The sequence below is a fragment of the Microcebus murinus genome, chromosome 14 (genome assembly GCF_040939455.1).
Source record: "Microcebus murinus isolate Inina chromosome 14, M.murinus_Inina_mat1.0, whole genome shotgun sequence".
Taxonomy (NCBI): Eukaryota; Metazoa; Chordata; class Mammalia; order Primates; family Cheirogaleidae; genus Microcebus; species Microcebus murinus.
Genome location: NC_134117.1, coordinates 52,602,353 through 52,620,511, shown reverse-complemented (window position 1 = coordinate 52,620,511; position 18,159 = coordinate 52,602,353). Strand labels below are relative to the sequence as shown.

General features: G+C 39.4%; 1 protein-coding gene across 4 annotated transcripts; it reads left to right on the top strand.

Annotated features, from left to right (window-relative positions):
- Nucleotides 1-218: 218 nt before the first annotated feature.
- SAR1A (secretion associated Ras related GTPase 1A) lies at nt 219-18,114 on the top strand. Of its 4 annotated transcripts, XM_012762624.3 has the most exons (8): nt 228-342; nt 3,436-3,674; nt 6,135-6,208; nt 6,329-6,448; nt 7,013-7,078; nt 10,472-10,575; nt 13,887-14,018; nt 15,647-18,114. In XM_012762624.3, the coding sequence occupies exons 3-8, from the start codon at nt 6,151-6,153 to the stop codon at nt 15,761-15,763; spliced, it is 597 nt and encodes a 198-aa protein (XP_012618078.1). In that variant the 5' UTR covers nt 228-342; nt 3,436-3,674; nt 6,135-6,150; the 3' UTR covers nt 15,764-18,114. The 4 variants fall into 4 exon arrangements, with proteins under 4 accessions (XP_012618077.1, XP_012618078.1, XP_012618079.1 ...); XM_012762623.3 differs by lacking the exon at nt 3,436-3,674 and having other exon boundaries at nt 219-342; XM_012762625.2 differs by lacking the exons at nt 228-342; nt 3,436-3,674 and adding an exon at nt 5,223-5,332.
- Nucleotides 18,115-18,159: the final 45 nt, after the last annotated feature.

Genomic DNA, 18,159 nt, shown 5'->3' with positions numbered 1-18,159 from the left:
GGCACGCCAGGCCCCCGCCCCGCCCGCTAGGCCCCGGCACTGCCACGTCTCGCGCGGCCTGCTCCCCCTCCAGGAGTGGGCGGGGCCAAGCAGGGCCCGCCCCCGGGCGCGCTTCGTCACGCCCTATGCCCGCCTCTCTGCAGCTCGAGTCGCTGGTAGGGTGGCACCAGGCAGAGCGGCGTGACGTTACGAAGGGGCGGGGAGGGGCAAGCACGCGCCCGGAAGTCTCGGGGGAGGAGGCGTGACGTACATCCGGCGAGTAGCTGGCGCTCCCGGTGCTGCTGGTCTGTGTGCCGTGAGGGAGGGTCTTAGCTGCCCGCCGCCGGAGGAGCCCCTCGGGCCGTGAGTTAGGGGGCAGCGTCAGGGGAGGGAGCCAGGGCCAGAGGGGCTGGGGCGGACGGTGGGGCAGTCGGGGCGGAGGCCGCCCTGGCGGGGTTGGGGAGGGAAGTGACACGCAGGCGGTTCTGTGGGGCCGCCGGGCTGGTTCTGGGCGGGGACGGGCCGACTCGGCCCGGTCTCCTCCATACCCTGCTGGCCTCTGGGGTATAGGGTCCACCTGCGTTCCGCTTGGGGGTCTTGCTGTTGCTGAGCCGGATAGCAGTTTTCTTGTCTGTACTTTGCGCTCCGATTTACGAAAGGGCTTCACGTCCTCTGTCTTGTATGAGCCTCTCAGCCTTCGGGTCGAAGCCCTTGATTATCCTTATTTTACAGGCCCAGGGACTGAGGCTCGCCAAGGCCCCGCAGCTGGCAAGTGTGAGCACTGGAACCAGGTGTACGGGCTCCTAGTCCAGGGCTCCCCCCCACTTCAGCTCTCGGATATCATCTCCTGTCCTGGGTCAAACCCCGAATTTTCTCCTTCCACCTGACTTTCCTTGTCTGTGCATGGAAAAATTCCCCATGTGCATTTGAATTAAATTAGTGTTTTCACGTTTCTAGCCGAGGGGTTGGGGGCACATTTGTGATGCTCGGCACTAAATTGTCTCTGTTAGTATTCTTCTTTGCTCTTTTTTCCCCCCTTATCCTGAGTCCATCTGCTTTGATTGCGAAAGGGGAGTGAGAGATATTTGCTATTGGGCTGACCTTTGACATTTACCCCGCAGCTAAGGATACCAGCTAAGGGTACCAGCTGCCTGGTACCCATATCTGTATGGAATGGTGTTTTAAAGTTGCTATGAGTACGTATAAGAAGTAATATGTAAATTTTTAATTGGCTGATGGTCAGTTTGGTGCTCTTCTTTTCTATTTGTTTGAATCAGTCCTGAAATGTGCAAAGTTTCATTTTTGGGTACATTAGTGGTGTTTTTATTGATAGCTTACAACCCTTAAATTTTAGAGTTTTCTAACTTGCTTTAAGGTGGTAGAGTGAATCAAGAATAGAAAGTAAATACAATGCTAGTTATTAAAATACCATCCAAAAGGTGCGATGAATTATAAGGAAGAAAACTTCGAAAGATTATCATCTGTGTAGTCAGTGGGTTAAGGAAGTTTTATATTTTTTAATCAATTTTGTGATTTGGAGTTGAGTTTTGTATGCTTTTAACAGAAGAGCGTAGACTTTGGTGTTAAAACCTGAGGGTTTAAGTCCTGGCACTGTTAGTTTTTCAGCTGAGCAATCTTGGGCAAGACAGCTAACCTAGGAGTGTCAGCATCTTCCTTCATCTTGTTAAATGAGGCTAAATGATCCCTGCCTGGTAGAGTTGGTGTGAGGATGAAATGAGATGTATGTGTAGGTACTGTATAAATTGTAACAATACTGATTAGTTGATATTAAGATCTCAAGGAGAGAGAAGCCATCAAGGCCATTTCTTTAACTTTGGGTAGTAGTACAACCCAGCTCTTTGGGTTTAGTAAGGGTTATTATTATTATTTTTTAACATACCTGAAAAATTTCTTCAATTGCTCCCCATAGACCATTTTGGAGGGATGAATTGTATGGCTTTTAAAACAGGGATGTCATGGGAAAATAAATTGGAAAGTTAAAGTAGTTCTATTGCCATGAAAAATTTGTTAGTTTGGGGTTTTCCCTTTGTCACGTTTGCAGAATTCACCTAATTGGGAATTCTTTTAAAGTGATGTAAAATTTTTAAAAAGAGTCTATCAAGTATCTGCAAACCAGTGTAGTAGGAATGTATATAGACATATTGGGTTGTAGAGAGTGATGAGAGTGGGAGTGACCCTAATGAGGGGTGCTCTGTAAAGGTGAGCTGCACTTCTCCAAGTGGTAGATTGAGAAAAGGAGGGAAGGATGTCTGGTTTGGGGGAGGTGCAGGGGAAAGGTGCATTGTTCTTTTACTTAACTATAGTAAATGGGAGCTTAAGTATGGAACTTTGTAAGTATGTTTAAGTTATAGAACTATTTAAAGTACAGGTTAAGTTTCCAGACAAAACTGTTATTTAACGTGTTCAATGTGGTCTTTCTGCCAAAATGTATTTGAATGTTACTGAAAAGGGCAAAAAACAAACCACCACCACAAAAACCTCATTTAGTATCTTTTTGTAAAAGTTTAGTCTGTACTTCCATCCAAACTCCCAAGCCTTACTGGGCTTTCTATGGTAAGAGTCATGAAAAGTAAGCACTAATCAGGCCCTAAATTTATAGGTCAGGCCATAGGCCTGTTAAAAACCCAGTAATTAGATGAAAACCAAAAAATATACTGTCTCTATTTTTTAGTTTACTCTTCATCAAGCATTCTTTGAATGAAGATAGGTGGATTTTTGTAAGTAACCCTTTTATAGGTTACTGTTCCTGAAAGTCTTGTTTGATTGCAGTTGGTCACATCTGGTATAAACCCTTGTGTTCAGATGTTCTTGCTGATTGAGAGAAGTAAAAGTGGAGATCTTCCCTTTTTCTGCACTAAAATCTGAGATATCAAGGCAAAAATTCAGCATGACCAGGAAATGCTGACTGAGAATCCTTAAGACCTACCAAGGTCTCTAGATCCTCCCCTCTTAACTTCACTCAGAGTTCCTTTTGCTTATTATCAATGTATGTAGACCTTTTAGTTGGTTTGGATCATGGTTAGTTTTGTCTAGGTCTTTGGGAAACAACAGAAGAAATGATGTTTAATATCAGTACTAATTAAGATATGTACTTGCTTAGGAATCTGCTGCTATATCCTGAACAGGTATTCTTTTTTATAGAAAATTCATATTTGTAAAGCAGGTTGGAGCTTGATTATTCACATTATGAAAAGATTCTCTTCTTATCCCTTCCTGTTTCTCTAAAATAATGATGTTGTCTCTTTATAAGTAGAGACACACAAGAGAGGTGAAACAAATATTGTTTAAAAGAGATAGCATTGGTAAATGGAACAGGGCAAATTGTGCCAGCCAATAGGATTTTGGGGGACTTTGGATTTTAGAGCTGTTTGCAAGGATAGGTAAATATGCTTTTCGTTTAGGTCAATATGCTTTTCAATCTTATTTTCTACGTAGTTCATCTGTATGGCATTTTGATCCAGACTCTTGATGAGATTGATCCACATTATTGATGAGACTGATTTCCTAGAGCTGTTGCTAACTGGTAGACAGCAGTGGTGTATCTCGGGAATGTGAATGAGCAGCTGCCTAGTAGAGGAGTGAGTCCCACAGTGGCAGAAGAAAGTACAGGCATACCTCAGAGATATTGCAAGTTTGGTTCCAGACCACCGCAATAAAGCAAGTATCAAAATAAAGTGAGTCACACAACTACTTTGGATTGTCAACAAATATAAAAGTTATGTTTATACTTTTATGTTTATTAAGTGTGCAATAGCCTTATGTCTAAAAAACAATGTACATACCTTAATTAAAAAATACTTTTTTTGCTAAAAATTGCTAATAATCGTCTGAGCCTTCAGCAAATCATAATGTTTTTGCTGGTGGAGGGTCTTGCCTTCATGTTTATGGCTACTGACTGAGGGTGTTGATTGCTGAAGGTTGGAATGATTATGGCCATTTATTAAAATAAGACAATGAAGTTTGCCATATCAATTGACTCTTCCTTTCACAAAAGATTTCTCTGTAGCATGTGATGTTGTTTGGTAGCATTTTACCCATGTTAGAATTTGTTTCAAAATCAAGACCTGCCTCTGCTTTGTCAGCTAAGTTTATGTAATATTAGAAATCCTTTGTTGTCATTTCAACAGTATTCACATCATCTTCATCAGGAGATTAGATTTCCATCTCAAGAAACCATTTTCTGGGACTTGGATCAGAGTGGCAGTAAAAAAAAGAATCTATTTTCTTTGCTCATTTATTCTTTTTTTTAAAAGATAGGATCTTGCTCTGTCATCCAGGTTGGAGTGCATTGGTACAATGATCATAGCTCATTGCAGCCTTGAACTCCAGGGCTCAAGCAATCCTGCCACCTCAGCCTCCCAAGTAGATGGAACTATAGGGGTATGCCACTGTGTCTGGCTAATTCTTAGAGATTTTTTTATAGAGATGGGATCTTGCTATGTTGCCCAGACCGATCTTGAACTCCTGGCCTCAAGCATTCCTCATGCCTTAGCTTCTTAGAGTGCTGGGATTACAGGTGTGAGTTACCGCTCCTGTCCTTTTTGGTCATTCATAAGAAGCAACTCCTCATCTGTTCAAGTTTTATTGTGAGAGTGCAGCAATTCAGTCATGTCTTCAGGCTCCTCTTATGTATGTACGTACTTATTTATTTTTTAGGGACAGGATCTCTATTGCCCAGGCTAGAGTACAGTGGCACCATCATAGTTCACTGTATCCTCGAATTCCTGGGCTTAAGGGATCCTCCTGCCTCAGCCTCCTGAGTAGCTGGGACTACAGGCGATGCCACCATGCCTGGCTAATGTTTGTGTTTTTTGTAGAGATGGGGTCTCCTTATTTTGCCCAGGTTGGTCTCAGACTCCTTGCCTTAAGTGATCCTCCCACCTCAACCTCCCAAAGTGCTGGGATTATAGGTGTGAGCCACCTTGCCTGTTTAGGCTCCACTTCTAATTTTAGTTCTCTTGCTGTTTCCACCACATCTGCAGTTACTTCCTCCTCTGGAGTCTTGAACCCCTTAAAGTAATCCACAAGGGTTGGAATCAACTTCTTTCAAACTCCTGTTAATGTTGATATTTTGACTCCTCACATGAATCACAAGTGTTCTTAATGGTGTCTAGAGTGGTGAATCCTTTCCACAGGTTTCCATTTGCTTTGTCCAGATCCATCAGAGGAATCACTGTCTATGGCAGTCATAGCCTTACAAAATGTATTTCTTAAATAATTAGACTTGAAAGTCAAAATGACTCCTTGATCCATGGACTGGAGAATAGATGTTTTTGTTGGCAAGCATGAAAACAATATTCATCTCTTTGTACATTGGCATCAAAACTCTTGGGTGAGTGAGTACATTGTCAATGAGCAGTTATATTTTGAAAGGAATTTTTTTCTGAGCAGTAGGTCTCAAAAGTGGGCTTGAAATATTTAGTAAACTGTGCCGTAAACAGATAGGCTGTAGGAAGAGTAGATTCAGCATAATTCTTAAAGGCCTTAGCATTTTTGAAATGGTCAGTAAGCATTTGCTTCAATTTAAAGTCACCAGCTGCATGAGCCCCTAACAAGAGAGTCAACTTATCCTTTGAAGCTTTGAAGCCAGGCATTGACTTCTCTTCTCTTGTTATGAAAGTTATAGATGACATCTTCTTCCAATAGAAGGCTGTTTTGTCTACCTGAAAATACCCTTGTATTCCATTATCTAAAAGACAGAAAATCTGGGTATCTTTGATGCCCAAATCAATAGATGACATTGGAAACATTAATTCACTTTATCTCCGACTAGCTGGTTTAACTTTTTTTTTCTTTTCTGTTATGCTAAACCTTAAAGGTACAGAATAAATATTAAAACCAATGTGACCTTTCTCAGTAAGTTCAAGGCTGATTGGTCTCTGAGTATTATAGATTGAAAACTATTAGGAAACCAGGAGTTTGTACAGATAGAAGGATTCTAGAGGCTTCCCTGCAGGTTGCAAAATCTGTAAGTTTCAAGATGGAAGGAGTTTATCTTCCTTATTTTGCTTTCTAATGCCTGAAAACATGGGACTGTAAATGTGCCATTGGGGTCAGGGGAATAAGAGGTAACTTCTCTAGAACTATACTGGCATTCAGAAAGCTAATGTTTGCTACTTTCATATTTTATACAGGTAGTAAGCATTAATAATGTCTTTCATCTTCGAGTGGATCTACAATGGCTTCAGCAGTGTGCTCCAGTTCCTAGGTAAAGCCATTTCCTTGAAATATAATAGGTTTCAAACTTTCTGCATTTCCTTCAGCAATTTATACAAACAGCGTTTGGTATGTAGAGAGCAAATTTATGTTAACAATTTTTTTCTTTTAGGACTCTACAAGAAATCTGGAAAACTTGTATTCTTGGGTTTGGACAATGCAGGCAAAACCACTCTTCTTCACATGCTCAAAGATGACAGATTGGGCCAACACGTTCCAACACTGCATCCGAGTAGGTTTGAAAATACCAGGTGACCGTTTGATCTTTGAAGACCATTGTCAGGCTTCGAGGATGAATCCCTAGCTGATTTAGTTCTTGTGTTAACTGAAGTCCCAAAAGCCAACTCAGTTGAAAAAGTTCTGTATAGGACACACTCAGGTCACATAACTTATAGGTCTGAACCTTTGGAACTTTGTCGTCATGTTTTGTCACTGGTCCTGTAATAGGACACATCTCCGATATCTACTTCCAAGAAAGAGAAAAACACCTTGGAGAAAAACTTTTGGCTTTTAGAATAGTTTAAGGGCATTTTCACCCCTGTATTCTTTTCTATTTTTCTTGAGACGGAGTGTCACTATTGCCCAAGCTGGTCTCAAACTCCTGGGCTCAAGCGATCCTCCTGCCTCAGCCTTCTTAGTAGCTAGGACTGCAGGCGTGTGTTGTCACGCCTGGCTTTTTGTATCCTTTACAAGGTGAAAGCTTCATTAAATTTTGCATTGTTATTAGCTTATGGTACTGGTATTTGGGCCTTGTTGGATTGAGAAATTTATTTATTTTTTTTAAACACTTTTTCAGCATCAGAAGAGCTGACAATTGCTGGAATGACTTTTACAACTTTTGATCTTGGTGGGCATGAGCAAGGTAAGAGACGACTCAGTGGAAGCATGGTATTGACTTGTGGTTCCTTTTGTGTGCGCCCCGCCTCCCTTTTTTAAAAAAGCAGTGTGTTATTTTTACCTTTTAAATTAATTGTTTTTAGGAATGAGGTCTTATAATACTTCAGTGAAGTTGTTTTATTCACTTAATATTTTTAAGTAATTTCAAACTTCTCAAAAATTGCATGAATAATACAGGGAACTCCACTCACATATACATTTTGCCCAGATTTGTTAGTCTCCTTCTCTCTATAATACATATTAATGTTTACTTTTTCTGAACCATTTGTGATTATATCATGCCCCTTTAACCCCTTAACACTTTAGTGTCTGTTTCCTAAGAACAAAGAATATTCCCTTGTATAATCATAATAGTTATCCAGGACGTTTTATTTTTATTTACTTTATAGTGTATATTCTCTTTTTGGGGGCCGGTTGTCTCACTAATCTCTTTTATAGCAATTTTTCCCTCTTGAACAGGCCCAGCACAGTATCACATATCATATTTAGTTATCAAGCCCCTTTTGTACTTTTTATTCAATGGAGTATAAGTATGTAGGAAATCAACTGAATATTTGTAAGTAATTTCAAACTTGTCAAAAGTTGCAAAAATAATACAGTGTCTACATGTGACCACTCTGATCTAAGTTGATATTTTATATACTCTACCCATTTGGGACAGTTGGTAGAACAGTTTCTTCTACCTTTTTGCTTTCCTCATAAGTGTTTTTTGCCTTACTTAGGTTATGTCTGTTTTGTTCCCAGATTCCTATCAGGTGTCTTGCATGTGTTTTAAGGACATACAAAATGGGCATCTTTATCTAATGGACACTTCATTTACATTTGGCAAGACTCTAGATGCAGAAGTAAAACATTTAAGGTGTAGGAATAAATATTCTGGGAAGATAGGGAAAAGAAACTATAGATACTGTCAGATTTGCTCATTTGTTATCAAATTGAGTTGAGAAGTCTCCTTTTGAAAAAATATATTAGGTTGAATCTAATATAGTTAAAAAATATATATATATATAGTTAAATAACTCAGTATAATATCCATGTTTATAATTAGTAGACAACTAAGAGTAATAGCCAGGCATGGTGCCTCATGCCTATAATCCCAGCACTTTGGGAGGCTAAGGTGGGAGGATTGCTTGACCCCAGGAGTTTGAGGCTGCAGTGGGCTATGATTGCACCACTGTACTCCAGCCTGGCTGACAGAGACCCTGCCTCTTAAAAAAAGGGGGGGGGGGCAGATGTGGTAGCTCATGCCTATAACCCTAGCACTTTGGGAGGTCCTGGTGGGAGGATCACTTGAGTCTAGGAGTTCAAGACTAGCCTGGGCAACATAGGGACACCCTGTTTCTACAAAAAATATAAAAATTAGCCAGGTGTAATAGCACGGGCCTTTAGTCCCAGCTACACAGGACTGCTTGGGAGGCTGAGGCAGGACGATCACTTGAGCCTAGGAGTTTGAGATTGCAGTGAGCTATGATGATGCCACTGTACTCCAGCCAGGGTGACAGAGCAAGTCCCTATTTCAAGAAAAAGAAAGTAAATAGAATATTGGTCATTTCTAATGGTTCAGCCTAATAATTTTATAGTTTATTTCATTAACATATAATTACAGTTATTTTATTCACTTAATATTTATATCCTGAAATGTAGTGTGGTCATAATCATTTAAGATACCTATAAAGAAAAAAGATTGGAAGAAAATGTACCAAAACATTAACAGGGGGTGTGTTTTGATGGACTGATTATAAATTATTTGTTTGCTTTTTTCCTATAAGGAGCTTATATTATTTTCATTTGGGTAGGAATGAGTATATGGTATCTTTTCTGCTTCTTCCACAAAAGGATTTGTAACTACTTAGACATTTAAATTCAGAGTGAGATAAGACTGAACCAAGACCATCTGGAAAATGCAGAAGGAGTAGACACCAGATGGTTTTAGATACCTGAAACTGGGAGTTGTAGATTATTTAGTGTGATAAATTTAGCTTTCAGGTTTTGTTAAAGAAGGGAAATATCTTGCTGTGTATATTGTTTGGCTTTGTTTGACTGAGGAAAATTTACTTAACAAACATACTAATAACCCAGCCACCGTTTTACAGAAGTTACTAAAATACTGTACATCTGGAGGTTTCCTTTTTTTATTTGTATACCTTTAAAAATTTTAACTTATGAAACAGTAAAGGTTCAGTGTATCAAACTCAATCATACAGAAATATGGAAAGTGAAAGCTCCCCCAGCTCTCCATCCCAATTCCACTCCAGAGGTAACCATCATTAACTGATGAAGAGTTGCTTTCTTTTTTTTTTTTTTTTGAGACAGAGTCTCACTTTGTTGTCCAGGCTAGAGTGAGTGCCGTGGCGTCAGCCTAGCTCACAGCAACCTCAAACTCCTGGGCTCAAGCGATCCTCCTGCCTCAGCCTCCCGAGTAGCTGGGACTACAGGCATGCGCCACCATGCCCGGCTAATTTTTTTTATATATATCAGTTGGCCAATTAATTTCTTTCTATTTTATAGTAGAGACGGGGTCTCGCTCTTGCTCAGGCTGGTTTTGAACTCCTGACCTTGAGCAATCTGCCCGCCTCGGCCTCCCAAGAGCTAGGATTACAGGCGTGAGCCACAGCGCCCGGCCTGCTTTCTTATTTATCACATTGCCAGGGCTAGAAATGAACGACTTAGAAATTATAATACAATTAAGGCACTGCTTCCCAACTTTTACCACTTTATGTCACAAATAAAAGTAACATAAGGTATGCTGGGACAAATATGGGAGGCTGAGGCAGCTGGCCTGGAGACTTCAACCACTCCTCAGGCCTAGTTCCCCCTGAGGGCTGTGCCAAAATGTGTATCAGCACACCCACACACTCGTTGGTTAGAAACTAACTTGGGACTAAAGTAATATGGATAAGTAATTGTATCCTGATGTTTTAACTCAGAGGTTGCAAACTAAAATTGCTCCAGGGGCAAGCCAGTTCATTTAAGTGAGTAAAATTGGGTGTAAGACAGCAAGCGGAGAGTAGTAGAAATTTTGGCAAACTGAAGAGCTCAGACATCATCCAAATGGGCAGCCACAGTTCATTTTCAGCTGATTATTGGCATGTGTGTAAGCAGATATAGGATTGCCAAATGTTGCAATTTTTCAAGGAAGGCAGAAACTCTGATTTTCAGATTTACAAAAATCATATTCAGCTCATGGATCATCAGTTTGCATCCTCTGTTCTTACTTAATTATTGCTGGCCAGGACTCTGAGAAATCTTTGGGGAGTCTAATCTTATTGAAACCTGGCCAAAATTTGAGCATTAGGGTATTCATTTTTAAAATATATATATTTTAATTAGTACAACTACACATTTATTTGTCTTTTAGCTCGACGAGTTTGGAAAAATTATCTCCCAGCAATTAATGGGATTGTCTTTCTGGTGGACTGTGCTGATCATTCTCGCCTCATGGAATCCAAAGTTGAGCTTAATGTATGTTTATATATTTTCCCCTTTTTTGGCCTCTATTTGTTTTAAGGAATACAGCTCAATAGTGCCAGTACTTAATCATATTTAATATTTGGTGAAAAATCCTACTTGTAGGAAGAATATATTTTAAAATCTAAGACCTTGATTTTCAGTGTCCTGAGAAAATAAAGCTTGAAATTGAATAACTTTGTTATTTATATCATAGGGTAATGGTATGGCCTAGTTTGCTTAGGAAATTCCTCATTTATGCCTGTTGTCCCAGAGTAATAAATGGTGTTCCCTTTCATATATCATGTATAATCACTCTGTATAAGTAGTGTTGGCGTACTATTTATACTCTTTATGACTAGTAGTGAAACACTAAAAGATAGTAGAATTCTTTATATTTTTAAAATTTGTATAAATTTATGGGGTACCAGTACAATTTTGTTACATGTGTAGATTGTGTAGTGGTCAATTCGGGGCTTTAGGCTCTCCCTCACCTGAGTAGTATACACTGTACCCATTAAGTAATTTCTCATCAGCTACCTCTTCCCCATATCGTTCTTTACATTTCTGAATCTGCATTCTCAGGTTGTGCCTACCCATGCTCCCGCTGAATGACTTGCCAGACCTTCACAGTCTGTTCTCAGTCTTCGGTTTTGATCACATTCATTCTTTGATAATATCACTTCAAGTTTTCCCCTTTGTCAACATTGCATTTTCTTGACTTGATGGTTTCTGTAATACTACCTTTGTTACCCCTACTCCTTCACCGTATATGTCTTCTTTCTGTTTGATTTGTCACTGCCTCCCTGTATTCTGGTTCGTGGCAATTTGAACCAGAGTCTCAGAGTTGTTTGTGTGTTTCTCACATCTATAGTTTTAATCTAATGTAGAATTGCCTGCCAGGTAGTCCTTATCTTACTTGATCTCTTGGCACTGGCCATTCTTTCTCTCTTTAAACTCCCTTATTTATTTATTTATTTATTTATTTATTTATTTATTTATTTATTTATTTATTTATTTATTTATTTTTTATTTTCTTTTTTTTTTTTTTGAGACAGAGTCTCACTTTGTTGCCTAGGCTAGAGTGAGTGCCGTGGCATCAGCCTAGCTCACAGCAACCTCAAACTCCTGGGCTCAAGCAATCCTGCTGCCTCAGCCTCCCGAGTAGCTGGGACTACAGGCATGCGCCACCATGCCCGGCTAATTTTTTCTATATATATTAGTTGGCCAATTAATTTCTTTCTATTTATAGTAGAGATGGGGTCTTGCTCTTGTTCAGGCTAGTTTCGAACTCCTGACCTTGAGTAATCCGCCCGCCTCGGCCTCCCAGAAAGCTAGGATTACAGGCGTGAGCCACCGTGCCCGGCCTAAACTCCCTTTTTATACTCTTAATTTTAGTGCTATCTCTCTGGCTGATACTTCTCAGTCTTTTTACATGCACTTGTTCCTCTGCTTAGTCCTTAAATGTTGATGTTAATCAGGGTCCATATTTTCTCCCAATCTGGTCTCATTTACTCTCATTCCTTTATCTGGCACCTACCTATCAATAACTCTCAAATGGATTTCTCTCATCTAGACCCTTCCTGAGCTCCAGCCTCATACATGATACCGCCTATTAGATAGCTCCATGTATTGATTCTGTTTTCCTATAATGGAACTATTCATCTTCTCCTACCACCTATCTGGACATATAGTCCAGAAACTAATGAATTATTGTAGATTCCACCATAATCCTGATATGCATTGAGTGCTGTAAAGAACTTTCTCAGATTTGTCATCGCCCTACTTAATATCCTTTGATAGTTCTCTTATCATTTTCAGAATAAAATCTACAAATCATTTGCATATCACATAAGATCTTCCATGATCCTCCCTTTGTTTATTTCTGTAGCTTCCTTTCTTTCTACTGTCTAGCTTGACCTATATTCCAAACAAAGAAAACAACTTGTACTTCCTTGAATATGCACAAGTAGCTATTCCTGCCTGGCTTTCTCACCTATACCCATCCTCAACCGCTTGCTGGTAATTTTTAAAATGTCTTTTAGAGACCTCAGAGTTGAGATGTTATCACTTCTAGGAAGGCTTTCCTGACCTCTCAGACTGCATTAGACATTCCACCTTATCAATGTCTATTGTCTTTAGTTATTTTCTTACAGATCTCTCTCACCAGTCTATGAACATGGTAGGGACCAATATGGTCAAAGCACATTCTCCTTTTATCCCTTCAACTCTGCTTTCCTTCCTAGCCCTTCTTTTGAAAGTGAGAATTAGATGCCCAGGCTTGAGTTCTGTGCCAGCTTTGATTCTTTGTCTTCATTATCATTTAGACACTGGTCTCTTTACTTCTTTCTTTAAAAAGCCTCCTGCACTACTCATTGAATGCTCTACCTTAGAATCTAACATCATCTCTTATATGAGCACCACAGATACTCTTGGAATTCATTATACTGCAAGTATAGATTTTATTCACTAACTTCTGGATTTGTGCTCTATATGATCTATTGCAGCTAGCCCCTCAGACTGATACTTTAATGTGGGTCATCCTTTCCCATCCCATTTACTTTGTCACTGCTCATCAATATAAATGCTTTAATCTAGCCACACAATACTCGTGTGGCTTCCTGAATTCTTATCTTACTGCAAAGCTGCTTATGATTTTCTTTTTCCTTTTCTCCTAAATGCTGCCCTCCCTTTTTAGGTTCTGGATCTTTGCTAAGACTTTTCTCAAGCCCAAAATTGCCATTTTATTTTCCTGAACTTGGTTTAATATTAATATTCTGTTGCCATTCATTGTGACACTGAATAATTCACTATGTTGTGTTCTTAATTTAGCTTTGTTAACATAAATATGAACATAGACAAAGGATTTCTTGAGGACAGGGGTGTATCTTACCCTTCCTTTTGTACCCTTCTCAGTGCCTGAGATAGTTCTTTGCACACATTGGGCACTCAGTGAATACCTGAGGACTTCCTTGTAGTCATCTTTGAGACTCTGTGGCCAGAGCTTTCATTTTTTAGAACTGTGCTCAATGGATATCCTTAGGGTAGTTTGTGAGTGAGTGAATTAGCTCAAAAGTTAAGGTTGGGCAGTTCAACTGCCTTGCAAATAGCCTTAAGTTTTAGTTATTTTGAGGCACTTAAGGGACTTTTATCCATTGTCAAGAGTGTTATATAATGTCAAGATGAACCTTTAATCACTCAGATATAAAGATCAGATTTTTACTTTACATTTAATGCCTTATAAGGATAGTGGAAGACAAAGTTCATTATCTGGTGGGCTTTTATAGATTCCTCACTTGACTCTTATTTTTTTATCGTGTCTTTAGGCTTTAATGACTGATGAAACAATATCCAATGTGCCAATCCTTATCTTGGGTAACAAAATTGACAGAACAGATGCAATCAGTGAAGAAAAACTCCGTGAGATATTTGGGCTTTATGGACAGACCACAGGAAAGGTAAGAGAAAAATCTTCAGGGGACATTCACAGCTTTTAAAACTTGATATTTTGCTGTCTAGATTCTCATTTTCTTTCAAAAGTTTAAACAGGCTTAGGATTTGTTTTACTCTGGGTATTTTGTAAGCTTGCTGAAGGCAGGAGCATATTCTATCTTTAACCATTTTCTAATTGGATTCATTCCTTAGGTATTTGAGGCAGAAGAAAATGGTACAAAAGGCAAACTTACTCCTTTAAGAATTTTCTAATTGTCTTTCAAATCTGATTCTGAGAAATCTCTTTTGAAAGAGCCCTTGTTAACCAGAAATGAGGGTTTTTTTTTTTTTTGGACTGGAGATTTTAGGTTATGAAGAAGAATAATCATTTATATCACTTTCCAAGCACTGAAATCAAAGCACTTGATTTTCCTCAGTGCTGCTACTGAGAGAGGTAGGAGTATTATTCCCATTTTGCAGGTGAGGAAACAGAGTGGTTTGTTCAGGTCTAAGAGCAAGTTTAGTGATAAAATCAGGAATAAAAGTCATCTTTCAGATGAGGTTATGCTGTCTTCAGTTAGAGGGAGGACTCTGTTGTAGAAAAGCAGGCTTATGAGAGAGAACAATCTAGATCAGATAAAATTAAGCAGGAATCATTCTGGTCTTTTCAGCTTGAGGTTTTGGCATATTTAATTTTTAAAAATCTTCCTGTTCTGTGATCTATGATAACTTTCTGACTTTTTTTACAGTTCCTTAATCTTGCCTCTTTTTAGTTATCTGTTTTAGTTCTCTTTTATTTATTTTTTAAAATTTTTTATTTTTATTATATCTTTCTTCGTTTTTGTTTTTCAACCTCAAACCTTGTGTTCTATAGTTCTCTTTTAGTTCATTTAGTTTCTCCTCTTTTGCATGAATGTTTTTACACATGAATTCTTCTTTTTGAGACAGAGTCTCACTCTGTTGCCCTGGCTAGAGTGCCGTGGTGTCAGCCTAGCTCACAGCAACCTCAGTCTCCTGGGCTCAGGTGATCCTTCTGCCTCAGCCTCCCAAGTAGCTGGGACTACAGGCATGCGCCACCATGTCCAGCTAATTTTTTTCTATATGTTTTTAGTTGGCCAATTAATTTCTTTCTATTTTTAGCAGGGACAGGGTCTCGCTCTTGCTCAGGCTGGTTTCGAACTCCTGACCTTGAGTGATCCTCCCACCTCAGCCTTCCAGAGTGCTAGGGTTACAGGCGTGAGCCATCGCTCCCGGCCATACACATGAATTCTTAATTTCCTTGATGCCACCCATTACCAGTTCTAAACAGTCTCAGACTTCTTTTGTCCATCAAAGAGCATGCTGGTTCCATGGGTCCCAGTGGCTTTTTCTTGGTTTGCTGCCATAACTCTCCAGATGAATGTTGGGTGTTCGAAGAAACTGCTCTTCAGAGAGAGAGAGAGGGAGAGAGGCAGGCTGGGAATAGAACTGTGCTGCTTATTCTATCCTGGACATAAGAAACGCTGAGGAAGTCTTCTGTATGGCCTTGACCACATTTCTATAATTAATACTTACTTAGATTTGCTTTTAAGGAATGATTGTGGTAATCACCCTTTTAAGCTTTTCCACTAACAGGAAGATGCTAACAGGTCTTTCTTGGTTTTGCCTCCATTAGGGGAACGTGACCCTGAAGGAGCTGAATGCCCGCCCCATGGAAGTGTTCATGTGTAGTGTGCTCAAGAGGCAAGGCTACGGCGAGGGTTTCCGCTGGCTCTCCCAGTACATTGACTGATGTATGGACAGTGAAAATAATAGAGCTTTACTTCTCTGGACTGATCCTATTCACAGCTTCCTCATGAACTTTTCTAATAGAACAAGGAAAGCTCTCCAACCAAGTCTGGCGTTGAGAAGCCAAGAGTCTTTGTCAACTCTCTCATCACCCAGTGGTGACATGTGCTCTTCTCCACACTGTTGGGAGGTAACGCTGCCCCATGTGCTGGTGCAGGTCAGGATCCCGGGACTTGGAAACTGGCAGAATTTGCCGGGTTAAACTGTGTGCCATCATGGGGCACCTGAAAAGAAAAACACGTCTCACCACTGTGGTTGATTTCAAAGAAAGTGATTCTATTTTTTAAAGAAAGTGTTGTTAATGTAATTGGTATCCCTCTTAATTTTTGAGTTCACAATTTACTTGGTCCAGAGTTTTCTATTCTTTTTTTTTTTTTTTTAAACTAATGAGTGGTATTTAGATACTTCATAAATTTATGAACAGATACACATTGGAGGCCAAGGCTCAGGTGGGTGAACTTAACTCCTGCTGAGTTAGCAGGTTGGGAGAGAAGCTCCCCTGTGCTCACATGTCTCTATGACTGCCTTGTAGTAGGTGATATCACCTTGCGCACAGAGAACTAAAAAAGGGCAGAACCCTGGCCTTGCAGTTACAAGTTCCCACTGTGGTAAGCTCATCACAGAATGTGTAGTAGATTGTTCACTGTGGAGGGGTTAATTACAGAGGGAGTTATTGTTATTATTTTTACTTATAAAGTTATAAATTTCAGCCAGTCTTTGCTTTTATACTGTTGTGAAATTTCATTTCTCTATAGCACCTTCTTTTTTCATTTTGAGTTATAAAAAGTGACTTTCACCTCATGAAAGAGTTGAGACCATCTCTCATGTTGTCACATACTGCAGGTGTGTCTCAGTTACTTTTTTGCACAGATTCTAGGGGGAATTTTTGTGAATAGGAGGACAAAGTTAACAGCTTTAAGGGCTCTTAATTCTGTGAGTTGAGGACTTAAAATTGGTTATTGTAGTACTTGTTTGAATTTAGGAAAGATGTACTTGGTGGGCTATAAAATTTCCACTTGCAGAATTTAGTCTTGATTTGGCTGTTCGTGAACTCTTTTTCTTAAATCTTTTCTCTTTATCAGCTATCTGTTTCATTCATTGGTGTTTAAAGTAAGAGTTAACATCTGTAGCTTTTCCAGATTTGGGAGGGGAGGGTATAAAATTGCCTTTCTCCATTTTAGAAATAAGTTGGGAAAAACATTAACTCAAAAACTGCCTGTAGAACTGTTCCTTTGAAGGCAGCATCATTTATTGTCAGTGAACACCCAGTGTGAAAGCTTCAGCATCTACACTAGGGTGATGATGATTATTTTTTATAGCATTCCATTTTCTTAGTGCCATGTGTGAAATTGGATTTTCATGATCTTAATCTATAGTCTACCCTTGTAGTAAAAGATGAGAAGATAGGAGATGGTCTTAACATGAGAAGATAGCTTTATTCCTTTTTCCTTTAATAAAAGATTAGAGGTAGTTTCCTCAAAATTGAAAATTGTAATGATGCTTATTTGTGGAGGATGGAACTAAATTCAGTGGATTCCTTTTTAATGTGAGGTAGGGAAACTGTGGATAACATTACTGGGATGAGAGAGTGTCATTCTTTAGTTGGATTTCTCATTCTTAGTCTTTAGTACTGACCTGTTGGGAAAGCATAGTTTTTCACTGCCAGGTCCTGAATGCAGAGCCTCAATGACATATGTCTGGGAAATGCATGCATTTCATTTATTAGCAAGCATAGCTGGGATTAAGACAAAATTATTGATTTGGAAAGGTGTTAAAGCCTTAAGTGAACAAATCTAGCTAACCGTGACTGAACTAGGTAGGTAGTTAACTTGCATACCTTTTTATTTCCTCTGGTTAAAGGTTACTGATACTTCTCTGTTCAGAGACATGAGAAGTATGATTGCTTCAGTGTTAGTTTTCTTTCTTTTGTTTTTTCCCCTATTTTTTCCTAATCACTTTGTTGCAAGCTAGAAAACTATGGGTTCTACATAGGGCAGCTCTTGTGAAAGTGGTTTATTCCACTGGAGAAAGAGGGGATTGAAAAGTCAGTTAGCATTAGTCTATTTCTTGTCCCATAGAACACCATTCTTATAATAAGATAGCTGAGAGAAGCTGCTGTGAGGAGCTTAGCTCCAAACACAGGATCAGAGCCTTGTATGGGAACTCCTATGAGTTGAGACTTTTCATTCTGTTTTATCAGAGTGCATATATGTCCTATTTCAGGAAGAGCAAAACAGTCTTTACAAAAGAAAGTCAATCTGTATTCTAAGCATTTTAATAAAAAGTTAAAACAGACTTGCTGTTTTCTTTCTTTTTTGCATTGGTTCTGAGTTCTGAGTT